Raw genomic sequence first — 21309 nt, 5'->3', positions numbered from 1 at the left:
AGAAGTTTTAGATTTGCGTGGTTTTCTTTGAGTTGCAAAATCCACTTGAACATGACGCTGCTTTTTTCGAAGTTTCTCAAGAACCATTCAAGCCAGATAACTCGTTTTGGTATTGTTGGATAGAGAATTGAATGGAGGGGAGGGAGCGCCTTTGATTGCTCAATTTAAAAACTCTGACGCTGGGAATATTTTTCTGAAAAAAAATCTGTTTGTTCCAGATTATCAAGCATCTGCCGAAAAGCAGCGACATCATTTGCGCCACTGTGGACAAGGACAGTGTCCATCGGGAAAAAGCGTTTCTTTTCGTGAAAAACCGCAGCGATAAGTGGCACCCTACGAACTTTTCCGCTGGGAGGGAGTTTTGCTGCAAGGACCATCAACCCTACAAGTGCGCCAAAGGACCCAAATAGCAGCGATTTTTTTGAATAAATTAAAACAATTGGTAGTTGTGTGTTATTTTTAAAACCCCCGGCTATTTTATGGCATTCTGGAATTCAGTGCATACAAATTTCCCTCAAAAATTTCCTCTATTTAGCTGAACTGGTTCTACGTGGAAATTTTAGTATCTTTTGTCTAAGCCGATTGTTTAACAAAACCACCCAATTTGCTATGCACCGACAATCACAATCCTGCCATTGTCCTCCGTTCCATACATTACCGGTCATTATGCAACATTACGATGGGAATTCGGTAAAAGTTCGAATAAATCGGAAACGGGGCGCGATTAAAATGCAAGGCATCCAACCCCAACAACCCCCAGCCGGGCCGAATGCACCCAGACAGTCGGCCAGACACCGAAACCCTTGGATAAACAACAATTTGATGCTCCGATAAGAACGAGGGGTCGAAAAAAAGTAAAAGTCAATGACGTTAAGGGCGTTTACGGTGTCTAGGTCAGCTCGAAGGACCAGGAGCGGACTGAGGATGGCTCTAACAGTATTCTGGGCTTTTTACACTGTTTCTTGGATTCAGTCGAGGGCTAGTCCAGTTGATTTTTTTACGAAAAATTATTCAATCAATATGCAGCCCCTGCTGCATCAGTGGCCTTAAATTGTCTGCAAAATTCCAGAAATCGAGAAATATTTTTTCATCTTGGCTGAACGTCTCAAAGCTCCCCAACCGATTTCAACAGTTCAACAGGCAAAAGTTTGGGAATTTCATGGCCTTTTAAATGCTTTTTGGATTTTTCCAATCGGCCCGACAGTAAGAGAGTTTTGCGTGAATATTCCATATGGTTTTAGCCGAATTCAACGACCAAAAACAGAAACTAAATCTGTAATAATTATATGTTTTTATGCGAAATAAACGGGGATTTGCGATCTTTCAAACACCTTGAGGCGTTTCGAAATGGGCTCACTGATAAAAGAGTTATGGACCTTATGGACCAAAGAGTTGCGATTTTGAATCAGAACTTTTTCGTCGAAAAGTTTTCTAACTAACCCAAAACAGAACGTTGAGCAGGGAACAAAAACAAATTGTCCATGTTTCCATGTGTCGAGTGATTGCAACAGTTGGTGAAATAAAGCGATAGCGGTTCACCCTGTAGGAAAATCACCACCCATAATCAGTAAATGGTAGAACCCAGACAGAAACGAAGAATTTGCAAGGCCGCGAATGCACCAGATCGGGTTAGTCGCAGGTGGTCGATGGTTGCAGAAACGGCCTGCAGGACGGGGTGACCTCGACGAGGGTGACTCAAAAAAACTACCTGGTTTTGCGACGATCCGCAGAAGTTATGCGGAGACCCTTTGTTCTTTGCCGTGGTCGGCATCGGTTCCCCAACGAAGAAGAATCCCCAGAAATATTTTCGCAGGGCACCGATTTGCCGATTCTTAATGGAATTGATGGGTTGCAGCGGCGGCGTTTTGCCCGCTTTAATCAGACTGAGGTCCGGCTAAGGTCTGCATACTTTCACGGCATTTTTTTAGGGCGTGCTGAGTTGATAATAAAAAAATTGGGGAGCTTTTTCGTTCCACACACTCGTCTGCAACTTTCAATAGTGAGCCAAAAGTTGGAAAAATGGTGCATTAAACCCCAAAAATTAACGCGGAAGATTGCGGTGCTTCAAAGAGCTCAACAGAACTAAGTTTTCTGTTAAAGATCTTTGAAATTTACCTTTTCCAAACCATTCAATTTCGGCAACTGCTTTAGTTGCGTCTTCAATTGCCATTTACTCAGAAAGGGACACAGTTGGGGATTTTGACTAAGAGATTGTTTTTCATCCACACTGTTCAAGCAATCCCAATTCCCCACTTCCCGAGGCAAAATCGGCAAATTTTTTATATCGCTCAGAAAATGCTGCTAGGGACTTCTTCTAGCTGAAAGGCTCTCAAGAGTTCAGCTGCTATTTGCGCAGAAACGGGCACAGTTACGGACCTTGACTACGAGACCATTTTCGTTCAGAATGGTTCAGAAAATCCAAATTCTGCATTTGAAAATGCCAACTGGGCAGGTTTTCAATTTCTGGCCCGTTATCTGACTGTCTGAAGAACGCGACTGTGTGATTATTTATGAAGTTAAAACTTGCATATTTTTGCCTGATTTAGCACAGGAACAAAATGGGTTCGTTCGCGGTAAGATTGCATTTTTAGCAGGATTTTGAGAAGAAAAATTTTAAACCTTAAACGTGCTTCAAACAGTAGATAGTGCATCTTAATATGCTGAGCTGAGCGGACCAAAACGCGATAACGTGCATGTGAAGACTTGCGTTCTCACCAAAGTGCTGCACGGGCATTTCTGCGATTATTTCTAGTTGTTGGTTGTGCATATTTGGGCTTCGAGTTGGAACCCTAAAAGCGATCATTCGCAGTTTTAAAAACGATTTTAAAAGGTTTGCAAGCTCGTTTGCACTGTTACCAGACTGTACAAAATATACACTAATAAATAACAATATCGAATTCTTCCTCGATCAATGTTGGTGGCGATTGATCACAACCAGTGCGGTACTCGAGGAAATTGGCGCAGCCCTTAGCTTATTATTAATTCGATCGCAAACAAAACTGATTTGTGGGCGGCAATTGTGTAAAAAGCCCATAAAACGAGAAATCTGTGACCCACTTGCAGCCACAGCAAACATTTCCCAATCGAATTTGAATCTTCAACTTTTAGGCGCATCGACTGTTTGGAGAGGAATTAGTGGGACCACCCAGTCGCAGTGTACATGAAGAAAAACGGTAATTTTTTACCAAATCGAGAAGAAAAATGTTAAATGGGTTTCGACACTGATGTCCCAGAAGCTCATTGACTCCACAATGGTCATCGTCCGAGAAGATGGGCCTTTTTACTTACACTGTTGCCATCCTAGGAAAAGAAATTTCCCTGATTTTCGTACATAAACCGGGGCAAAGAAGAGCGTGAGCTGGGGATCACTTTGGTATTCAACATTTCTTTCTAGACTTAGTGATATTTAGTGCTTTCGTCGTATTCCCCGTTTACTTGCGACACAGTGACTGGCAATCGAAACCAGAGTGACCACAAATATTTCGAATTATCACTTTTCCGATTGTTCTCGTGATTTCTTTGCACATTCTCCAATGGAACCTTCAGCAGGTTCCTGAATTCGCCGAACAGAAAGCTTCATCCTCCGAGTGCGAGCCCAAGAAATTGCTTTAGACGCTCCTTCCCGGAGAGAAAGTGCGGCAACACCGAAGGGTACTTTGGTGCTTTGAGAGTACCTAGTAGAACGAGCGGGGTGACACGCATCGCAAGTACCAGCAGGTCGACAACCGCAAGCAACCCCGTTGCGAGGTGCGCGGTAGAAAGTCACAAGGGCGGGTCTGGTGACGATGGGCTTGGTACCACTCGGAACCGACCGACAGACCTCATTATTTCACATGAAAACGAGAAATTAAGCGCGATGAGTACGAAAAAATCTAGCCAGGGACGCATTTATAGCGTTTATATGGGGGGGTCATAAGTTTGAACAATCAACATTCGTCTTCGGGCTCTTGTGATGGGTACCTGCTTAATGATAGGAGGCGCAGAAATAACGGGAATCCCAAGAAAGGAGCAATTTGAGCCAACATTGCTTAAAAATGGTTGTAGAACATTTGAATTTTTTTGAAAAATTTTTGAGGCGAAATACCCAAAAAGAAGTTTCTAAAAAAATGAATCCGCCTCAACAATATAGAACTTATCTAGAATATTTGAGTTACGGTGTTGATGAAAACGCTGCAAGCTACTGAACGTTTCGCTGGCAGCTGTTGCAAACATTCTCAAACTCATAATTGAGTGCTACTCATGTTTTGCGTAAATTATTTACAAAAAACCCTCGGTGATTTCAGACAAAAGACCCGATTCCAGGAATACATGCAAAGACTCCTTTCAACACTTTCCTTGCATAATCGCAACACTGTTCATACGAAAACACCGGGGTTTTTCAGGCAAATTCCTACATTTATCGCCTAGATGGACAGGCGAAATCAATTGAGCGAGCTAAACAGCCTTTTTTACTGTTTACCTACTAAATTTGCCCACAAAACCCTTGCCAATTACCAGAGGCATGCACCATGTGCTCACCGAAGTAAAACCGAAATTAAATTACTTTTTTCTGCATCGATCAGAAAAACAAAAATAGGCCAATAATTTAACTGTATTTTCCATTTGCGCATGAAGAACGGAAATGTTTGGCCTAGGCAATGCGTCCACTTTTTCTACGATAATTCTACAAACAAATCGTCGTCTAATTAGGACATTATCCACATTCGCTGGTTATCAGCAGGGAACATTGTCTAGACATCGGTTATCTGTTCGAATAGGGATGGGGTGGCTTCCTCTATTTAAACTATGCGCTTCAGGAATCACAATCCGAAGTTTACGGGTAGTGGCTACAGATAAAGCTTTTATCGAAGGGGGATTCAAAACAAGTGTACTCAAACGAGACCATGCCACATTTTTGCTTTGCCTACTATTGAAATTTACAGTTGCAACCGCTTGAAAAGTATCGACTGGAAAGGTAACAGCAGAAAAAACACCATTTGATACCAAAATACATGCTAATATTTTCACTAAAAGCAATAGAAATGTCTTTGTCCACAAAGTTCGATTAATACAAAATTCCTCTAGATATATGTAACAAACAGTGGGGATTACACAGAATAAAATAAGAAATCCTACTCTTGCGCAGCTAAGTAGTAAGAAACGCAATTTAAAAAAATCCTGCAAGTTAACGGACCGCAAATACAATGCGAGAAAACCTCCCTAAATATATAAGGAACTACAAACTAGCTTAAAGTATAATCAGTTGACTCCACTCTACCAAAACATCGCTACGAAAACTGAACATAAATTACCAAAGGGATGCTCGTGGCGGAAAGTTCCAAAACAAATTATGCCGGCACTCAGGCGATAAATATGGCAAAAAACCACAAACACCGTATTTGGGGAAATTTTCTTAACAAGAAAGGGCTATTTCTGCTTAACATCCTTTAGAAGGCTGGAAAACTGGGTCGCTAATCAGTATTTAAACAGTGCTTGTAATGTGGACCCGACATACAAACAAAAAAATGAAAATCCCTTAATCAATGCGCCTTATTAAAAACCAATTGAGCATCCCCAAATAGTACAGTCTTGTTTTCGTCTCGAACTTCGCACGTAAACGCTACTTTAACAATTTTTCGAACATCAACAATTCGTACAGTAACAGTGACGATATCGTGTACGAAGCATTTGTTGGGAAAGTTCAAAGTTTGCTTTACGACCAGAGTACCAGGACCTGGAAGTTTGGTGCCAATCACCGCAGAAACTAGCGAATTTAGGTATGCTCCATGTGCTATCGGTCTCTGTTGAGTGTGAACGGGGTTACGGTCCCCGCTAAGCTCCATAAACTTTCTAAGGTCCTCGGGAGTGATCTTCTTGGTAATTGAGGCGCGATCGCCAATTGTCAAGGATTTTTTAGCCGCCTCATGGCAGTATCGTCTAAAGGAAGATCTCAGCATTACTGCTGAGCCTGAGGAAGGCCGTAGGTATCCAGAAAGAGAACTCCCAAGTTGCGAAATCTGGGGTTTGAGTGTGTGCTATACTCGGAAATTTTGGACTGGAGATCTTCGGACAGTTCGTTTTCCCCTTGTCCTTGAAGCAGGTAGAACAGCGTGGTCAAGGAGTTTAGAGCGATTTCTTCATTCGGGTGGCATAAGAATTGAGCAACCAGTTTCACTCCGTTCAGAGTGATTATGTAGTCTCTACTCTCAGGATCTGGGAAAAAAGCACGAAGTTTACAAACTGTATCTAATGCTGGCGTTTACAGCACACCAGAACCAGAACGACTGATTGTATTATTCACGTACCACAGCAAATATTACATAATCCAGCCAGCGCGTAATGGATGAGTTCTTCGGCGTTTTCAGATAGTTGCGCCAAAAACAAGTCGATGATATGGAACTGCTTGATGTACTCGTAGTTGATGGGGTCGTAGGCGAAATTGGCCAGATTCGCTAAAGTCTGCTTTTTGGCCTCTATAAATCAGATACACACACGTGATAAGAGCTAACTTTTAGTGGAATTTGGAACCCGGCAGTGCCATGTGGAATGCGAACAAAAACACTTACCATACGATCTTGTTGTGGTAAATTCGGTTGTCAGCTGTTTCAGAAACGCTTCGCGCCCCACGCCGTCTATTCCTGTTTTTTTATTCAATTGATCTTTCCTGCTAAACATCTTAAGTAAAAAAAACACTTCCACAACTTGGACAAAACAATAACAGATCTTTAAATAGACTGATGACTGATGTCATTTTTTTGACAGTCCTTCAGTCGAGAAACGTTTTATTGCTTGCTCACTCGCACACATACATGGACGTATCTTATCAACAGCGAACAATTTTCAGTTTAAAATTTCTGAATTAATGTTTAATTTTTGCGATCAAAAGTAATTAACTTCAATTGTTTAGTTGGAGTTTAATTGCATTGTATTCTGATTATTGCAACCACCAAAACGGCTATGGCGATACTAAGAGTGCTGCAAAGCACTAAAATAGTTAACCAGAAGCAGAAATGTCCACTGGAGCTCAATCGCTGGAAACACTGCTGTTTATTATCAATTTTCTTCACCCTGCTGTTCTCTGCTGGTGGATCAAATGCAGTCAATTCCAACTGCTGGACCGGAGTAGCTTCCAACGTTTGGACTGTTTCTTCCATCGTATGGAAACAAATATATTTAAATATTTCGCTGAGGTTAAATGTCACAAACTATGACAAGCGGACGGCAAAACGAGGTGTTCTGTGGCAAACGTTTCCAGGACATTTTGAAGATTAATATTGCATTAAAATACCAGTAATTTCTCGCGTCAGCTGGATGTTTTCTTAATTATAAAATTTTTGCAGTTGTGACAGTTTCGCCCTAAAGGGCTCGTTTGATTTGTTCAATTATATTGGGCGTGGCAAGCCAGGTTCTTAATTACAGGAATCTGTTTGACTGAATGGCGACTAACTGATTTTGAGTCAAAATGGAGAAGGTGCTGTCGTATCCAGACGAATACGTCCAGTTTCAGGTAAGAATTTTGCTTCAATTTACTCAAAAACTGCCCAAAAATAGTCAAATCTGCTTTCCCATGTTGAGTCCGCGGATTGAAATGCATATTTTGAGCAAAGAAATTAATTAACCTTTATGTGGAGCAGCCTAGATGGGGCCCCAACCTACTGTCGTGTACAGTGACTCGTTGCTACACATTTTTCGATTCTAACAACCAAATGTATATTTTTATGTTGTTTTTCAAAAATGAGAACATTAGTTAAAGATCGTGGACGCTCAAAAAGCGCTTAAAGTATGCCCAAAATATCGATAAATTCGCAACTGAGACTTTTAGCGCGTGTTTCAATGTGTTCGAGGGCATTTCTCGCGTCCGTCAGATGAAAATGATGTAAAATTTAAAACGTTTTGAATATTTTTAAATTTTTTTCAGAAAATCAACCCTCATCCTTAGAAAAATATCGGCCAAACCTCAAAATTCCACGTGCGGGTTTTTTGAGCTCAATCGGTTCCTTTCGAAATAAGAAGCTCACAAATGGGCATTTATAAAGGTAAAAGTAAAGAATCGTCGGTTAAAGATCGTGAACGCTCAAAAAGCGCTTAAAGTGTGCCGAAAATATCGATTATTTTGGAACTGAGACTTTTAGCGAGTTTTTCAATGAGTTCGAGGCATTCCTGGCGTCCGTGAGATGAAAGTGATGTAAAATGTAAAACATTTTAAAAAAAATTTCAAAATATCGACCCCCACCCTTAGAAAAATGTCGGCCAAAACCCAAAATTTCACACGCGCGTTTTTTGAGCTCAATCGATTCCTTTCGATGTGAGAAGCTCACAAATGTGCATTTATAAAGGGTTTGGGTCAATAATAAGGAAGAAATTGTCGGTTACAAATCGTGCTCTCAAAAAACGCTCGAAGTATTCTAAGTTGCTTCGATTTGAGCCCTTCTTGCCGAAATAATCTAATTTATGTCTCATTCTTTATTATTCACCACAGCTTGAATGGGAGGGGGACGCAGATAAGATGGAACAGTGTGAGGATATCGAAAACCGTAAATTATACGTTGGTTAGAAGGGAAAAAAGTTGCACAATCAACACGTTTATAAAATGGTGCTTAAAATCTTGGATACCGGTTTTCGTTTGTGACTTATTTCGAAGAAACCGATTTTTTCGTTTAACTTTAGGGGGGAAACGGTCCTTTTTATTTCAGGATATTTAAATCTACTGGGTAGATTGAATAGTTCCTTGCTTTATTTATCACACTAATGACGCTATCACACTAATGACGCTATTTTCCAGTACATAAGATCCTGGTAGATAATGGCCAATATTTAAGTAAAGGTTAACCAATTAGAATGTTTTGTGCACTACTTGGCCACTTATATAATATTACACAAAAAAAAATTACAAAGGTTTACCGAACAAAATTATATTGCGGTTGAAGATGCTTCCAACATCCAAAGGCCCTGAATACACTTTCTGCTTATAATATTTATAGGCAATATCGCTTAATCTACCCTGAAAAATATAAGGCTGAGTGTAAAAAAACTGCCAAAAGAACGCAATATTGCAAAACCAGCCCCGCTAAGTCGTTGTTTCCTGAACAGCCCTCCACGAATTATTGCTAAAACGAAAAGCCAGAAGAACACCTGAAAACAAAACTAAACATGTTTATCTCCCGTTGATCTGGCTTGTGTCTTTTCTCGTCAAAGCAAACAAAAGAAATGAAAGAGACGATTTCAATTTAGCCTTTTTTATCTGGTCGCTTCTTTTTTCTCATTCGACGGAATGGTCCCCGTTTACTCAGTTGATTGCGCCCGTAAATGAAAAGGTAACTGCATTTTCGTTTTCTCATTTTTGACACTTTGGGTTATTGGATTGGATTCTCTGTTCAGCTGCAAGACAGTTTCCCATTGGAAATGCGCTTTCCAACTGATAATTTCACTCCTACAAAAGCTTAGGTGTTTAGGTGATAAGTTGCAACTTATCCCCCTCGATAGTCAAGCAGACTGCCATTCTCTTAAAGATGTTGATCAATAATTTGGCTCGCCGTCTTTGGCCTGTCGACAAACTTCTTTTGTTTTACTATCGCGCTTTCCGATGAATATTCAATTTCGGCCCTTGACGTTTGAAGGCCCTTAATAATTAAAATTCTTTTTCGGAATTTCAATGTTGGAGTCACGTACTTTTATCGAGAACAGACAAGGGGAATTTCCAAAGTCCCGTCTATAATTTAGGGGACTTTTAAAACTTGCATCCTTCGAAATTTATGCCATGCAAACCATACCGGACCGAGTTGCGGATTACACGAATCGTTGATGAGGAGATTTAGAGGATTTTCTTGATCTGATGTTCTAAACAAAGGAAATACCGGTGGAAACTGTTGCTAAAGACTCGTCACGTAATGGAGCAATGTGCTTGAGTGCGATTGGCAGCATTTTGATAAAAATGGTGATAAGCAAACACCCCAAGTTGAAAGTTTTCAGCGCATCTGTGAAGGTGGAAATAATGTTTTCGCAACTTTGGAAGTTTATAGTGCTCTCCTGCGGATATCTAATTAAAACACCAGCAAAGTTTCGAGCCGTCAGAGATGCTGAGACAGTGTTACATCTGAGCTGGCAAATTTTTGCAGAAAGATCCATGGCCAAGCCTGTTTGTTGGGAACTTTAAATCTTCAAAGTAGGCTTTTCTCCTTCAGAGTTCTCCAATGTTCATCTACAGTCATGTTTAAGGCATTGGCGTTTCCATCAATATTGTTGTTCCAGCGTCAGAAGCTATAAAGCGAAATCCCAACGGTCCCAGTCAAAGCCGCGCTCAGTAATCACATGGCAGTAAAAAACAAACACGAAATCAATATGAATTCACGAAGACAAATCAAATTTGTTCTAGCGCTCAGCGACAAAGGACTTTCACGTACAAATTCAATGATGAAGATCAAACAATGGTGTAGATGCGCGCCAGAACAGAAAGGGCTTAATTAATAGCTGAGCCTGACCCGGTTGAGATAAAAGCCGGGCCGGTGTCATTATTTCACTAAGCCCAATTAAAAAAGTGTAATTGCTTTTAGGGCTGTTTATAATTCGGCTTTTTCGCCACTGTTTCGAGGCCCGGACGGCCAGATTTTTCTACAATTCAAGTGGGCGTAAACAGCTGCAGCCGTCTTCGCCCGTTTAGTTGCTGCATCCATTCACCTCCCCTTTGTAAAGTTGAATATCAGCAAATTAATTAATTGTAAAAGCTGCTTGCAAAGTTCCAGACAACTGAAAGGGGGGCGGGCGAGTCTTCAAATATTGAAACAGACGAAGCGGCACATCGTTATAAATTCATGTGTCTTAATCGGCTCCAATTGCGAATTAATTAACGAAAAGAAGCTGAGTTTGGGATTCAGTTGCAAATCTTTGTTGTTGAGAGGGGGCTGTTATTCGGAACGTCAAATCGCTTATAATTGGTATTTAGTCTTCCTCCTTCTCTTCAATCAAACGTTTGGCATGCATCGGCGTTGTTCACGCTTCCTGGAACACCAAACTACACTCTTCAGAAGATCTTAGTCTTTGGCGCTGGCGAAACGTTCTTTCTAACAGCTGTAGCGCATGGTTTTATATGAAATACGTTTACGTTGATTTACCGGGATTAAATTTAACGGTGGCCGGTGACTTAAGCACATCCGAAAGAAAAACACAAAAGAGGAGGCGTTAAACCGGATTAGGAGTGATAAATAAAAACAATTTGGCCGACGAGGCTGGCGGAAGGGACCATATCCATCACCACTAATTAAAAGGGGACTTTCAGTTTATTAATATGTATTAGAATGCGAATTTTTCGAGCGCGAAATCATTTTTAAGGTGAATTTGAAATGGGGCTTGACTCCCACCTGAGGCGCGGTCAGAATACCCAATTTAAATCCGGGAAACTTCAATTTTTCACTTGGTATCACAGTTGTTTTGGAAAAGGATAAACCGTGAGGCTTCGGGTTGGTTTAAGTTGGGAACGATCCCAAACACCTATTTAGACTAGCAAATTACGTTTTGCGCGTCTTTAATTATTAAAGCAAGCAAACAACCGAAATTGAAACAAAACTCCCTCGCATCTTTGTGGTAATGCGAAGCTTTCTAAGTCCCCAAATCTTATTCCGATTATAGCCGGAAGCTGTTTACTTTTAATATTAGAAATACGCTTAATTTTCCAGTTTCAATTAATAGAGGAGGCTGCTTTTCCAGTTTTGTGTTTTTCTTTGCATAAATTAGTCGATTAGCTACATTGAACACACTGGAAAGTGCCAATATGTCGGGCTTGGAATGGAAATTGGACTGGAAAGTCACATCTCCTTAATAATAATCAATCCAGCAGGCTAAATTTCATTAAATTTGAAATTATTTCAATTGAATTTGAGTCAAACCGGGAATTTTCTTCGCCGTTTCAATTAAGGGAAACATTGAAGGTTCGTTTTAACTGCGAGGGCAGAAAAGGGGACAAATTATTGTGCAATACTTTGCACTAGACTGCGAAATTTATTATTATGTTTGGCCCGAAGGAAACAGTCCAGATGATATGAACACACCACAGGGTTTTACCTCATTGACAGGAATTTACTTGATTAAAACTCATAGAGAAGCAAGCAAACTTGAGGAGGGCATTGAAAGCTTAATAAAGTAGGATTGAAATGCTTTAAACCCGTATAGAGCGCAGCAAGAATTTACAAAAGCCCTTCAAGGGCATTTTTATCCCGGCGCATTATAAAGATATCGCTTTCCTGGATGCAAAGTGGGGCATTGAAGAGCTGGTTCCGTCCAGAGGGAGTGTTTACTTTAGGAATTTATTTGTTCCATTACTTTCAGCAAGATTTGTAAATCTCTCCTTTAAGCGAATACGGAAAGAATGGCTTTCGAAATTTCCAAAACTCAATACCTGCAGAACAAGTCCCATTAAAACTGATTGGCCATTCCATTGAGTTAGTTTCGGCAATCAGGCAGGGTAAAAGGAAAATAGTTTCTTGGAAAAACTGGCACAATAAGTCCAGGTATTGGCAAATTCCGTTTTCCTCCATTGTTCCTTTCAGGGACATCCATAAAGACTCTGTTCGATTTCTCCATAATGAGAAGCCGAACCTTGGAGGTTTCGGGGTTTAGAAAACGCGGAAGAAAAACGGAGCCAACGCCACATAAATCCTGATTTAGACAAACAGTTTTTTCTCAAAGTGAATGCTAATAAAGCAACGATTTGCAATTATTTAAATGCAGTTGCAATGCCGGAATGCTGTTTTATGTCGCCGGCCTGCGAATGCCAATGAGACGACACGATTTACCGCTTGCCTTGCAAATTGTGCGGCTTATTTCAATTGTTTGCGAACAGAAACGCTTTGGTGCTGACTTGCAATGGGAATTACCGGCATTTTTTGGGGGAAATTCCGGTGAGCACATTTTCAATCATCAGCACTAAAAATGGAACCCCCCCAGAGGTGAGACAGCGGCACAATGCCAGGGAAAGCTGAGCTGGAGCTGGAAAACAGCGCCCCACATTCCGGTTCAGCCAAGCGCCTCTGGATTTGAAGCAATTCACATTAGCGCTTTCTAGCTTTAATTAATACGCTGTTTTTTCCCGACGCGACCTGGCACTTTGTTCCACGAGCTAAATTGTCCTTCAAAAGAATGCTTATGATATGTTCTCGGTCGTTGTTCCCATATGCAGCATTTTCATCGCATGCCTGAGGGCAAACCGTTTAATTAACAACTCCAGCTACAAGCGTCTCATCATCTGGAAAATCAGGCGTTTCAGCTCTTTAAGTTGGCTTTTCCAAACTCTGCTTAAATAAATTCGTAAAAAGCTGTTCATGCTGTGGCAGATCTCCACGTGCAGATGGCGTGATTGTGTTCCTTCCATTGGCAAATACCTCAGAACTCATGAAAGCAATTAGCAAAGTTATTATCAACGCAACTAAGCAGTATGTTTGTAGTCGCAAATTTGGTGGAGCGAACCGGCAACTCCTCATTATGAGGATTAGGGGGAGTTTTGTATCATTTTCCGCACATCAGCTCGTTTGTTGGGATAAATTATTAAGCAGGGGGCCGACCGTAATTTGGCTTGCTTCATCTCATGTGTGTAGGTGAGCGGCAATGGCACGCGCCCCCAAAATTAAAATTCCTCCAGTTTTTGTTGATTGAAGTTTCCAATTTTCCCGAGCGGAAACTTTCCCTCCTCATCACGTTGGAGACCTCAAGGGCCAGTAATGATGGTCTGGCTAGTTGGCAGCAAAACATGTAGGAAATCCCACGCAAATAAATTGTTTTTGTTCCCAGGTTCAGACCTCTTATCTCGCTCGGTTGGCCAAAGACCCCGTTTCGATAGTGGTTAGCAAATTCGGGCATTAGGGACACTTTGATGCTTTGCTTCGGGCCGCCGGCTTTTAATTAAAACGCTGGACGCCCGTCCGAAGCTGGAAACAAGTACACCCTGTAGACGAGCAGCAAAAATTAATTCTTTTCACGTGCCCCGGCCTGATAAGAGTGCCTGGAACGGACCTGAAGACACGAGAAATTACGAAATGAGAAAGCGTCCATGTAAATCTGAAACAATTTGCAGGAGCACTCGGGTGAGCAGGAATGTGGCCCATTTCGTTTGTGGATTTTTGTCGAAAGGGCCCCATTGTGCATCTGCTGTACCTCAGAGATTCGTAATTAAAACTAGTGCAAGTGGGCTTTTTGATACCGAGCCCCTATGCCTCCACGGCTTTCACTCGCTTTAGCTAGAGGACTGCAATTAATTTTCGGCGTTATTTTATCTCTTTGCCCACGTATGAACTACATGGACCATTTTTCGGATTCGCTCGTTTTGCTAATGGAATTCTACTTTTCGTCAATGTGTTACCACAGGTGTTCCATTTAACTCACCAGCATCAATTGAGGTTGGCTTAAGTTAAGTCCAGGCTGCTCAATGGGTCTTTGAACTCTTACCGCCTTGTTGGCAATCACGATTGTGTCATCCGCATACTCAGGTTTGTGTGCTATCTTTTGACGTCTTTACTAGTCTTTTCTGGTGATTTTTTAAACATTTGCATAAAGATGGAGGAGTGGAGAAAATGTCGAGGTATAAATTTCAATATCTGTTTGCACTTCTCAAATGAGGATGGAGGCTTGGTTGATCTATGTGTCCATTTCGACTGTCTGACGTGAAAATGACGAAAGTAACTTTTGCACCTGTTTTGCATACTTAACTCAAGTGGCGACTGGGACACAGAACGACGTTTTATCGACGACTTACTCGGACGAAAAGGTCACCTGTAGAAACATAAAAACAATGGCGTGATAATAACCAGGTCTGACGTCAGGGTGCTAGCTGGGTTTGGACTGCAGCATCGTTTTCACCTGCATTCTTTACAAATTTGTGAAACAACAGCAACTTTAGCTCACTTTCCAAATATCTAGGCTTCTATAACAATCACAGATATATTGGCAGACTAAATCGGTTGTTGTGGGACCGGTTTAAACCCGATACAAATCCTAGAGCATTTTACCTCACTCGGGCGATAAAAACTACTTAAACAACAGCGTATACGTTTCGATTAAGGGCCAGCGCAACACGGTCGTTTAAATCGAGCAGAGCTCTTACGGGGTATTAGCGTCAAAACCACTTTTTTGGAGCAGATGCTGGCGCAGCTCTAATCCGATTAGAGCTATTAGAGAGCGACTTTGGAATGGCTTTTCGGTTGGCAAATTTTTTTCGCTGAGGATATTTTTGTGTTAATTTTGGGACACTATTAGTCGATTCCAATGGGTTTGGGCGGAAAAGTTTGGGAGTGCGGTTTGCTGTTTAGTAATATGAGGCGAGCTGAGAAATATGTTCATTAAAAGTTTTAATAGGCTAAACTGCAGCCAACATTAGAGGTATTTTGGGTTGTTTATTTGAAATTGAGAGAGAGTTTCGAACTGTCTCCATTCGTTTCGGTGAACTTTCAATCTTCATTCAGCCCACACTTTGCCACATGCCGACATGCTGATGTTAAAAATGGATCGGCTGTTTTAGACATTCCATTAATAAATTAAGGAAGTTTCTCCATTGTCAACAACATTAAAAGATTGTCATAGAGATTTGCAAATAATGAAGTCCTCTGCATATGTAAGCCGATTATAATTGGGACCTTTTGTGCTTTAGCTCTGAGCTTATTTATCGGCAAAGATGAGCCATTGTGTGCATTTTTTTACGCAATTTCGTATTCGCCATCTTCCATTGTCGTTTTTCCCTTTGAACCTTTATAATGGAATCTCTGCCATCTGCTCCCGATCGTAAGCCTGCCGTAGGAAATAAAATAGAATTTTGATTATATCCCAGCTCCTCTTTGACATGCCCTGACGAACTATGAGCGATGGAATAATGTCCTCTCCACCACTCCAAAAGCGTTTTGTTTTCTTTCCACGTGCTCGCCGTTCTCCAGGACTTTCATCTTTAATTAAAACATTATTTAGTGCCATTGGAACTCGCGAGTTCTCTTCTACATGGTCAAAATGGCAGAAGAACTTTCGGATAACAGTGCCAAAATCCCCTCTGATTGAGGTTTGCCAGCGAAAACAGAACATTTCGATTCTCTATGCTCGCCAGAACAACTTAATTGTGCTTTTTCTCGAGAGAGCGTTAATATCCGTCTACAAAAAGAAAGGGGCACAATAAGCCGTTTATTGTTAATTGAAAGTCAACTGGAGTGTAACGGAAGGCCATCCCAAGCTCTGATCGATTTTTGCACAATTATCCCTTTAATCGGCATATGGGATGCTATAAACCACTAAATTTTGATTTATTTTCCTGACTGCTTGTAATTTTTATTACGTTCTTATCCTTCCTGGGTCTCAAGTGTGAAGTAAAAATTTGAATATCGTTTCGGCTGAAAACAAATTTAAGGTTTCAAGAAGGCAAAGACCTAAAAAACCGTAATGCTTACTAATTATGAGTTTACGAACATTTTAAATCTGCTGATCGCGCTGCTATTTCGCCAAAACGTAATGAAACAAACGATATTCAAATTTTTACTTCACACTTTGACTGAGACCCAGGAAGGATAAGAATATAATGTAAACTACCAAAGTTACACAAAAGTAGTAAAATGCAAAACAGTTTTCTGAATTCGGGTTGGATGAACGCAAAATGTGCACAACACCACTAATGATTAGCATTAAGCAAATGGAAAAATCTAATCATTTCTCTTTCCGGAGCTTTTTCCAACTGCCTGAAAGCGACGTCATTTTTCACACATTTGCGCGCTGAGCAACGCGTCTTTCAGCTCAGCTTCTTTTATTCCGGCATAAATACGGATATGAATAAAATATTAACAGCTGTATTGTTGTCGCTTTACAATAACGAAAGTTTGAAGCGCTCGTTTGCCCAATTTTTTTGCCTTGTGCAGCAAAAACTGTTGGATGGCGTCGTGCTGAAATATGATTTCCAGCAGGAATGAAAAACCGGCGCATTTTCAGCTAAATGAGTTGGCGATGTAGACTCGGTACGTTTAATGGCACAAATTTGGTGGAGGATGGATGTGAAAGTTGTGTCCAGCTGGGCACTGATAGGAAATTAAACAACTTTTGAACTAAGTATGTTTTTTCCTCGTAGCTTTGCAACCAACAGATTTATTACTACATTCGGTAGCAGAAAATTGCCAAATGTAATAAAGAGCTTGTGGCAACGTTCAAATTGGTAATAAAACTAAGTTTATTGGTGATTAAAGTGGCCCTAAACGGCACGCCTTCACCACTTTGCGGTTGGACAGGGTGACAATGTCCGAAATAATGAGCTCTAAATGGGCCTTTTCTTTCATAAATTCGCTCACTAATTAGAGGTTCTCTGTCGAACAAGTAAAATCGATCATTCGAAATGAATCCCGCGCCAGTTTGCTGCATGACGCATGCTACCGCCTGAGCTTGTTACTTAGTATTAAATAATGTAACTGCATAATGTATTATTTGATGAAAATTGCGGCCATAAACAATCCCGAAAATGGTTGCTCGTAAAAATTCCCCTAATAGATCGTTGCACGCCACTATTTGCACCACTTTGCATATAATGCAGTATCGAAACTTTCTGGCTACAATTGGGCCCAGAAGGTACAAGGATTTTGCACTTTTGAGACACTTTGTAGCAGATTAATGGAAACGTAGAAGTTTCCAATTTTTCCATCTGCACGCTTTAAAGCATCTTTAAATTGCATTCAAAGTTCCAAATGAACTGGTGACTTTAAAACAGTAAAAACATCCCCAGGACGTTGTTAAAAGCTTTTTGGTCAAAGACGAGAAACTAGAATGCACGTCTATTTTTTTAATGTATTGGTGCGTTTTGAACACAGGCTGAAACACAATTCTTTTGGGACATAAAGAAGCAGACTAGAAAAAATGCCTTTTTGAAATATAGCTAAATAAGTGAGTTGTAATCCAAGATATTTTCGCTTCTAAACATCCTAGAGACGTTTTCAAAATATGGCATATTTCTCTTTTACTGATAGCGTTAATTTGCTTCTCCTATACAGTTGTTTAGCAACTTTGTCCACACTTTTGCTGGTTTATTCATTTAATTTCTGAGTGGACATCGGACTATGGACGTTCCGTAGAAAAGAATTTGCATTTCTGAGACACTAAATAGCTGATTTTTGAAACCTAAAATTTTGCAATCAAACGTCCTTCTTTGTCCGTTTGGAAAAGTCCATCAGTATTCTTGTTATTTCAGTTGTATTGAGGTTCTGCCTTTCTAATCCGTAAAAGAAACTTCAACTACCTGATTTCGAGGCGTTTTCCTCCTCAATTTACCTTGTTGTTTGCTGCTGTTTTGACCAATCTCTTCCTCACTTTGGTACAGGTATATTTTTAAGACACTTAGATAGATCAGAGTTTTGTTTGTAAAGAAATGAAGGGTTTGGATTCAGACTTTTCAATATTCCATGTGAAAACTTTGAGGCTTTTGGTGAGAAGTTGCTGTATCTGGCCGCTTCCAACTAAATCATCGACCTGCTTAATGCAGAAAAACGGAAAAGAACTTTCAGCCGTTGAGTAGAATCCCGAGCTGGAACACCGAAGCAAATCCAGAAAGTTTCGTGACCGCCAATGTAATAAAACTTTAGAGGTCCCAGTCGCCAGCCTGATGTGTTTTGCTTTTCCATTTAATTTCCCAGACTTTGGCAAAGAGAGCAGGTGTATTTTAGACTGCTTGTAGCAGGATTTTATGAAATCGAGCAGCAAACGAGTCCCTAGACCTCAAATGCGATTGTACTACGGCCTTATCTGATAGTTGATGGAAGTCACGCCTGGATACATTATACATGGAAAACCCCATCGATACTGAGCGAAAAAGAAAATAAAACGCACTAAAAGCTTTTGAATTCAACGTGTCAACTGGAACGGGCACATTTGTCGGACGGAAATTTGCATGTTTTATTATATGGAGCGACTGGAAAATATGAAGCGAACAGACAAACATGTTCCGTGCATTAAATTACGCGAGATTATGGAGTTTTGGATTGCTTCCTGCCAGTTTATTTTACACCTTTTGACTGAACGAATTCACCTCGCCTTCACGAGAAAAGCTCCTCGGTTTACATCAGGAGAGGCTATTACGAATTAATAATGACTGCGGCCTTGTAACGAATATCATAGTTATTCATATGGCAAACATCACTGATTGATGCCAACTAATTACATTAATTAAACGAAATAGTCGTCCAGATTCACGTTTGCGCCATCATCAATTAGTGGACATCTTACTGATGAGTTTTTCTTACATCCAAATGGGTCAACATCATTAATGATTTTACACCGATAGACAGACGTTTTTGTCCCGCATTTAAATGATGTGGTCCCGAAATCAGAATATAGTGATTCCTCAAACGTTGGCTTAACGGCAGTTAAATCCAGACGTAAATAAAACGTGGGATGGACGTTTGGAGGTTGGAAATGGTAGAACAGAAAACTGAACCACTTGTGGTCAAAACCTGAAAAATAACGGTCTTATTTCACAAAGGTGATGAATTCGAGTCTGTTGATTAAGACATTTGATGGTTTCTTTGAAATTAATTATTTCGGTTTCTTCGCCGGCAGCGCCAGAGGTAGTTGATTAATCGCTTTCATTTTCCACACTTTCGCCGGTGGTTCCTCATTCGTCCCAAGCGCTAGATTTATTGATTTTTCTCACATAGATCATTACGTTTCATTGATCGTTTGATGGATGTTGCCCCATGATTGAATAGTTAATTAATCGCGGATGTTAAATCGGGAATTTTGGCCGGCCACCAAACCATCAATCCAGCCAGTTCATTAACGCTGATTTTTGCACTTGCAGGCCCATTTTAGGGCTGATTTCCCAGTTCCGTTATGAGTTTTCCCCGCGCTCCAGATCGGTTGTTTCAATATGTTCTCGTTATTAGTCAGCAGGAAAACTGGGGGGGTTTTAAATATGCAAAATACAAAAGTTTGTCGATGTCTACAGTTCGGGCCGACGCAAAGAACAACAGAACGTTGGGGATTAAAAAAGCAAACGGCAAAAATCCGAGCATTTAATTCGTCAGCATTTTCCCAGTTTATTTATGCGGTGTGCCTTGTTGGGGGGTTCGTTCGTTAGCGATATTAACAATCAGCAACTGGTCAAGCGTTTGACCTGCATTTCCAATTCGGAAATAAACATGGTGTTTTAAGCGGGTTTATTCCACCACCCGATGACTGAGTGAATATATGGCGCGCATGCAAATCTTTCAGGCCCAAATGGCATTTTGCCCAGAAGCAGACATACGGTGAGCGATTCGTTAGAATTGAAGAGCTATTTGGCATGAACAACAATAGTAATTATAGTGTGTGAAAAATGGTATTGGTTATGGTCTGCAGCACGAATCTTGGCACGGGAGGTTCGCTAATTTTACCATGACATTTAAATATTTATTAAGGGCCATTAAAATCACTTTGCGCTGTTTATTCGTCTGGAAATATGGGCCAATGCTCTTTGGAAATTTCGCATTATTAACCAGTGTTCGTTTCCGTTTATTTACCAGCTGCTAGTACCCTTCCATTTGCAAAACACGTGTCTGGACAATTCTTCCGGGACAATCAATTATTGGAGCGGCTTTTGACCGGGTCAGCCACAAAAGGCTCTGGAGAATTCTATTGTGCTGTAAAACGTTCCTCGTTTTATTCCTAGTTCGGCACAATGACCGCCCTAACTGTTGCCAGACTGGATTCGTTCTGAATGTGGTCCAATGGACTTTTATCGTTTGTTTGTAGTGTTGCTGAATTTCAATTAGTGCTTTGTTACGTAACAGGTTTTTCGTTCTATCGCATCTTTCGCTTCGTCGACAAGATCAATATTTACCCGTTTAAGCACAAGTTTGATAGCCAACAGTGTTTCCTAACTGCAGTGGTTTTACTACAAAGTTTCCAAGTACGCTACAGTAGGACTTGGCCCTGTTTATCCTCATTTTCAGACATTTTTTCTTCCGTTTCCCCACATGTTCTGCCTTAGAGGCTATGGGAGGCAAGAAGCAAGATATTTATTTGAATTCTTCATAATTTGGTCTGTTTTCTTATGAAGAAGTTCCACAAGGGCCTAAGGGCGGATCCAGCTTTAAATTCAGGGGGGGGGGTTATGTAGAAAAAATACAGTCTTCTGTTGTCTATGAAATTAGAAAAAATATCATCGTTTTGTGCAAGGGTGGCGTAAGATTATTGCAAAATTTCGTGTTTTCCGTCCCGTTTTGCATGTTTCTCGGAAGCAAAATGAGCAAAAACGCTCATTTGTACATCATTCTAGACAGAAATAAATGACCTTTTTAGAAAGTGAACTATGGATGGGAAAATGTTGGCAGTTTTCTCAAAAAATGCTTGAATTCAAGA

General features: G+C 40.6%; 3 protein-coding genes across 4 annotated transcripts in view; 2 read left to right on the top strand and 1 right to left on the bottom strand.

The window, feature by feature from the left end:
* The window catches only part of LOC109537610 (follicle cell protein 3C-1), a 6562-nt gene extending 6117 nt beyond the window's left edge, over positions 1–445 (top strand). For both annotated transcript variants that reach the window (XM_048662584.1, XM_019904417.2), the window contains one exon: positions 219–445. In XM_048662584.1, coding sequence (XP_048518541.1) covers positions 219–410 — 192 coding nt within the window. In that variant the 3' untranslated portion in view covers positions 411–445. The remainder of the gene's footprint in view (positions 1–218) is intronic.
* Positions 446–5652: 5207 nt separating this feature from the next.
* LOC109537606 (armadillo repeat-containing protein 7) lies at positions 5653–6727 on the bottom strand. The gene is made up of 3 exons (XM_019904412.2): positions 6546–6727; positions 6285–6452; positions 5653–6192 (listed from the first exon to the last, which is right to left on the bottom strand). Exons 1-3 carry the CDS (start codon positions 6652–6654, stop codon positions 5936–5938), a joined length of 534 nt encoding a protein of 177 aa, XP_019759971.1. The 5' UTR covers positions 6655–6727; the 3' UTR covers positions 5653–5935.
* Positions 6728–7370: 643 nt separating this feature from the next.
* Positions 7371–21309, top strand: part of LOC109537557 (pseudouridylate synthase C18B11.02c) — a gene marked incomplete at its 3' end in the record, with an annotated part of 97885 nt that continues 83946 nt past the window's right edge. The window contains 1 exon segment of the mRNA XM_048662564.1: positions 7371–7486.

This window comes from Dendroctonus ponderosae, unplaced genomic scaffold (assembly GCF_020466585.1).
Source record: "Dendroctonus ponderosae isolate FM_Combo_2020 unplaced genomic scaffold, Dpon_F_20191213v2 Dpon_F_20191213_11, whole genome shotgun sequence".
Classification (NCBI taxonomy): Eukaryota; Metazoa; Arthropoda; class Insecta; order Coleoptera; family Curculionidae; genus Dendroctonus; species Dendroctonus ponderosae.
This window is presented reverse-complemented; position numbering and strand designations above follow the sequence as displayed.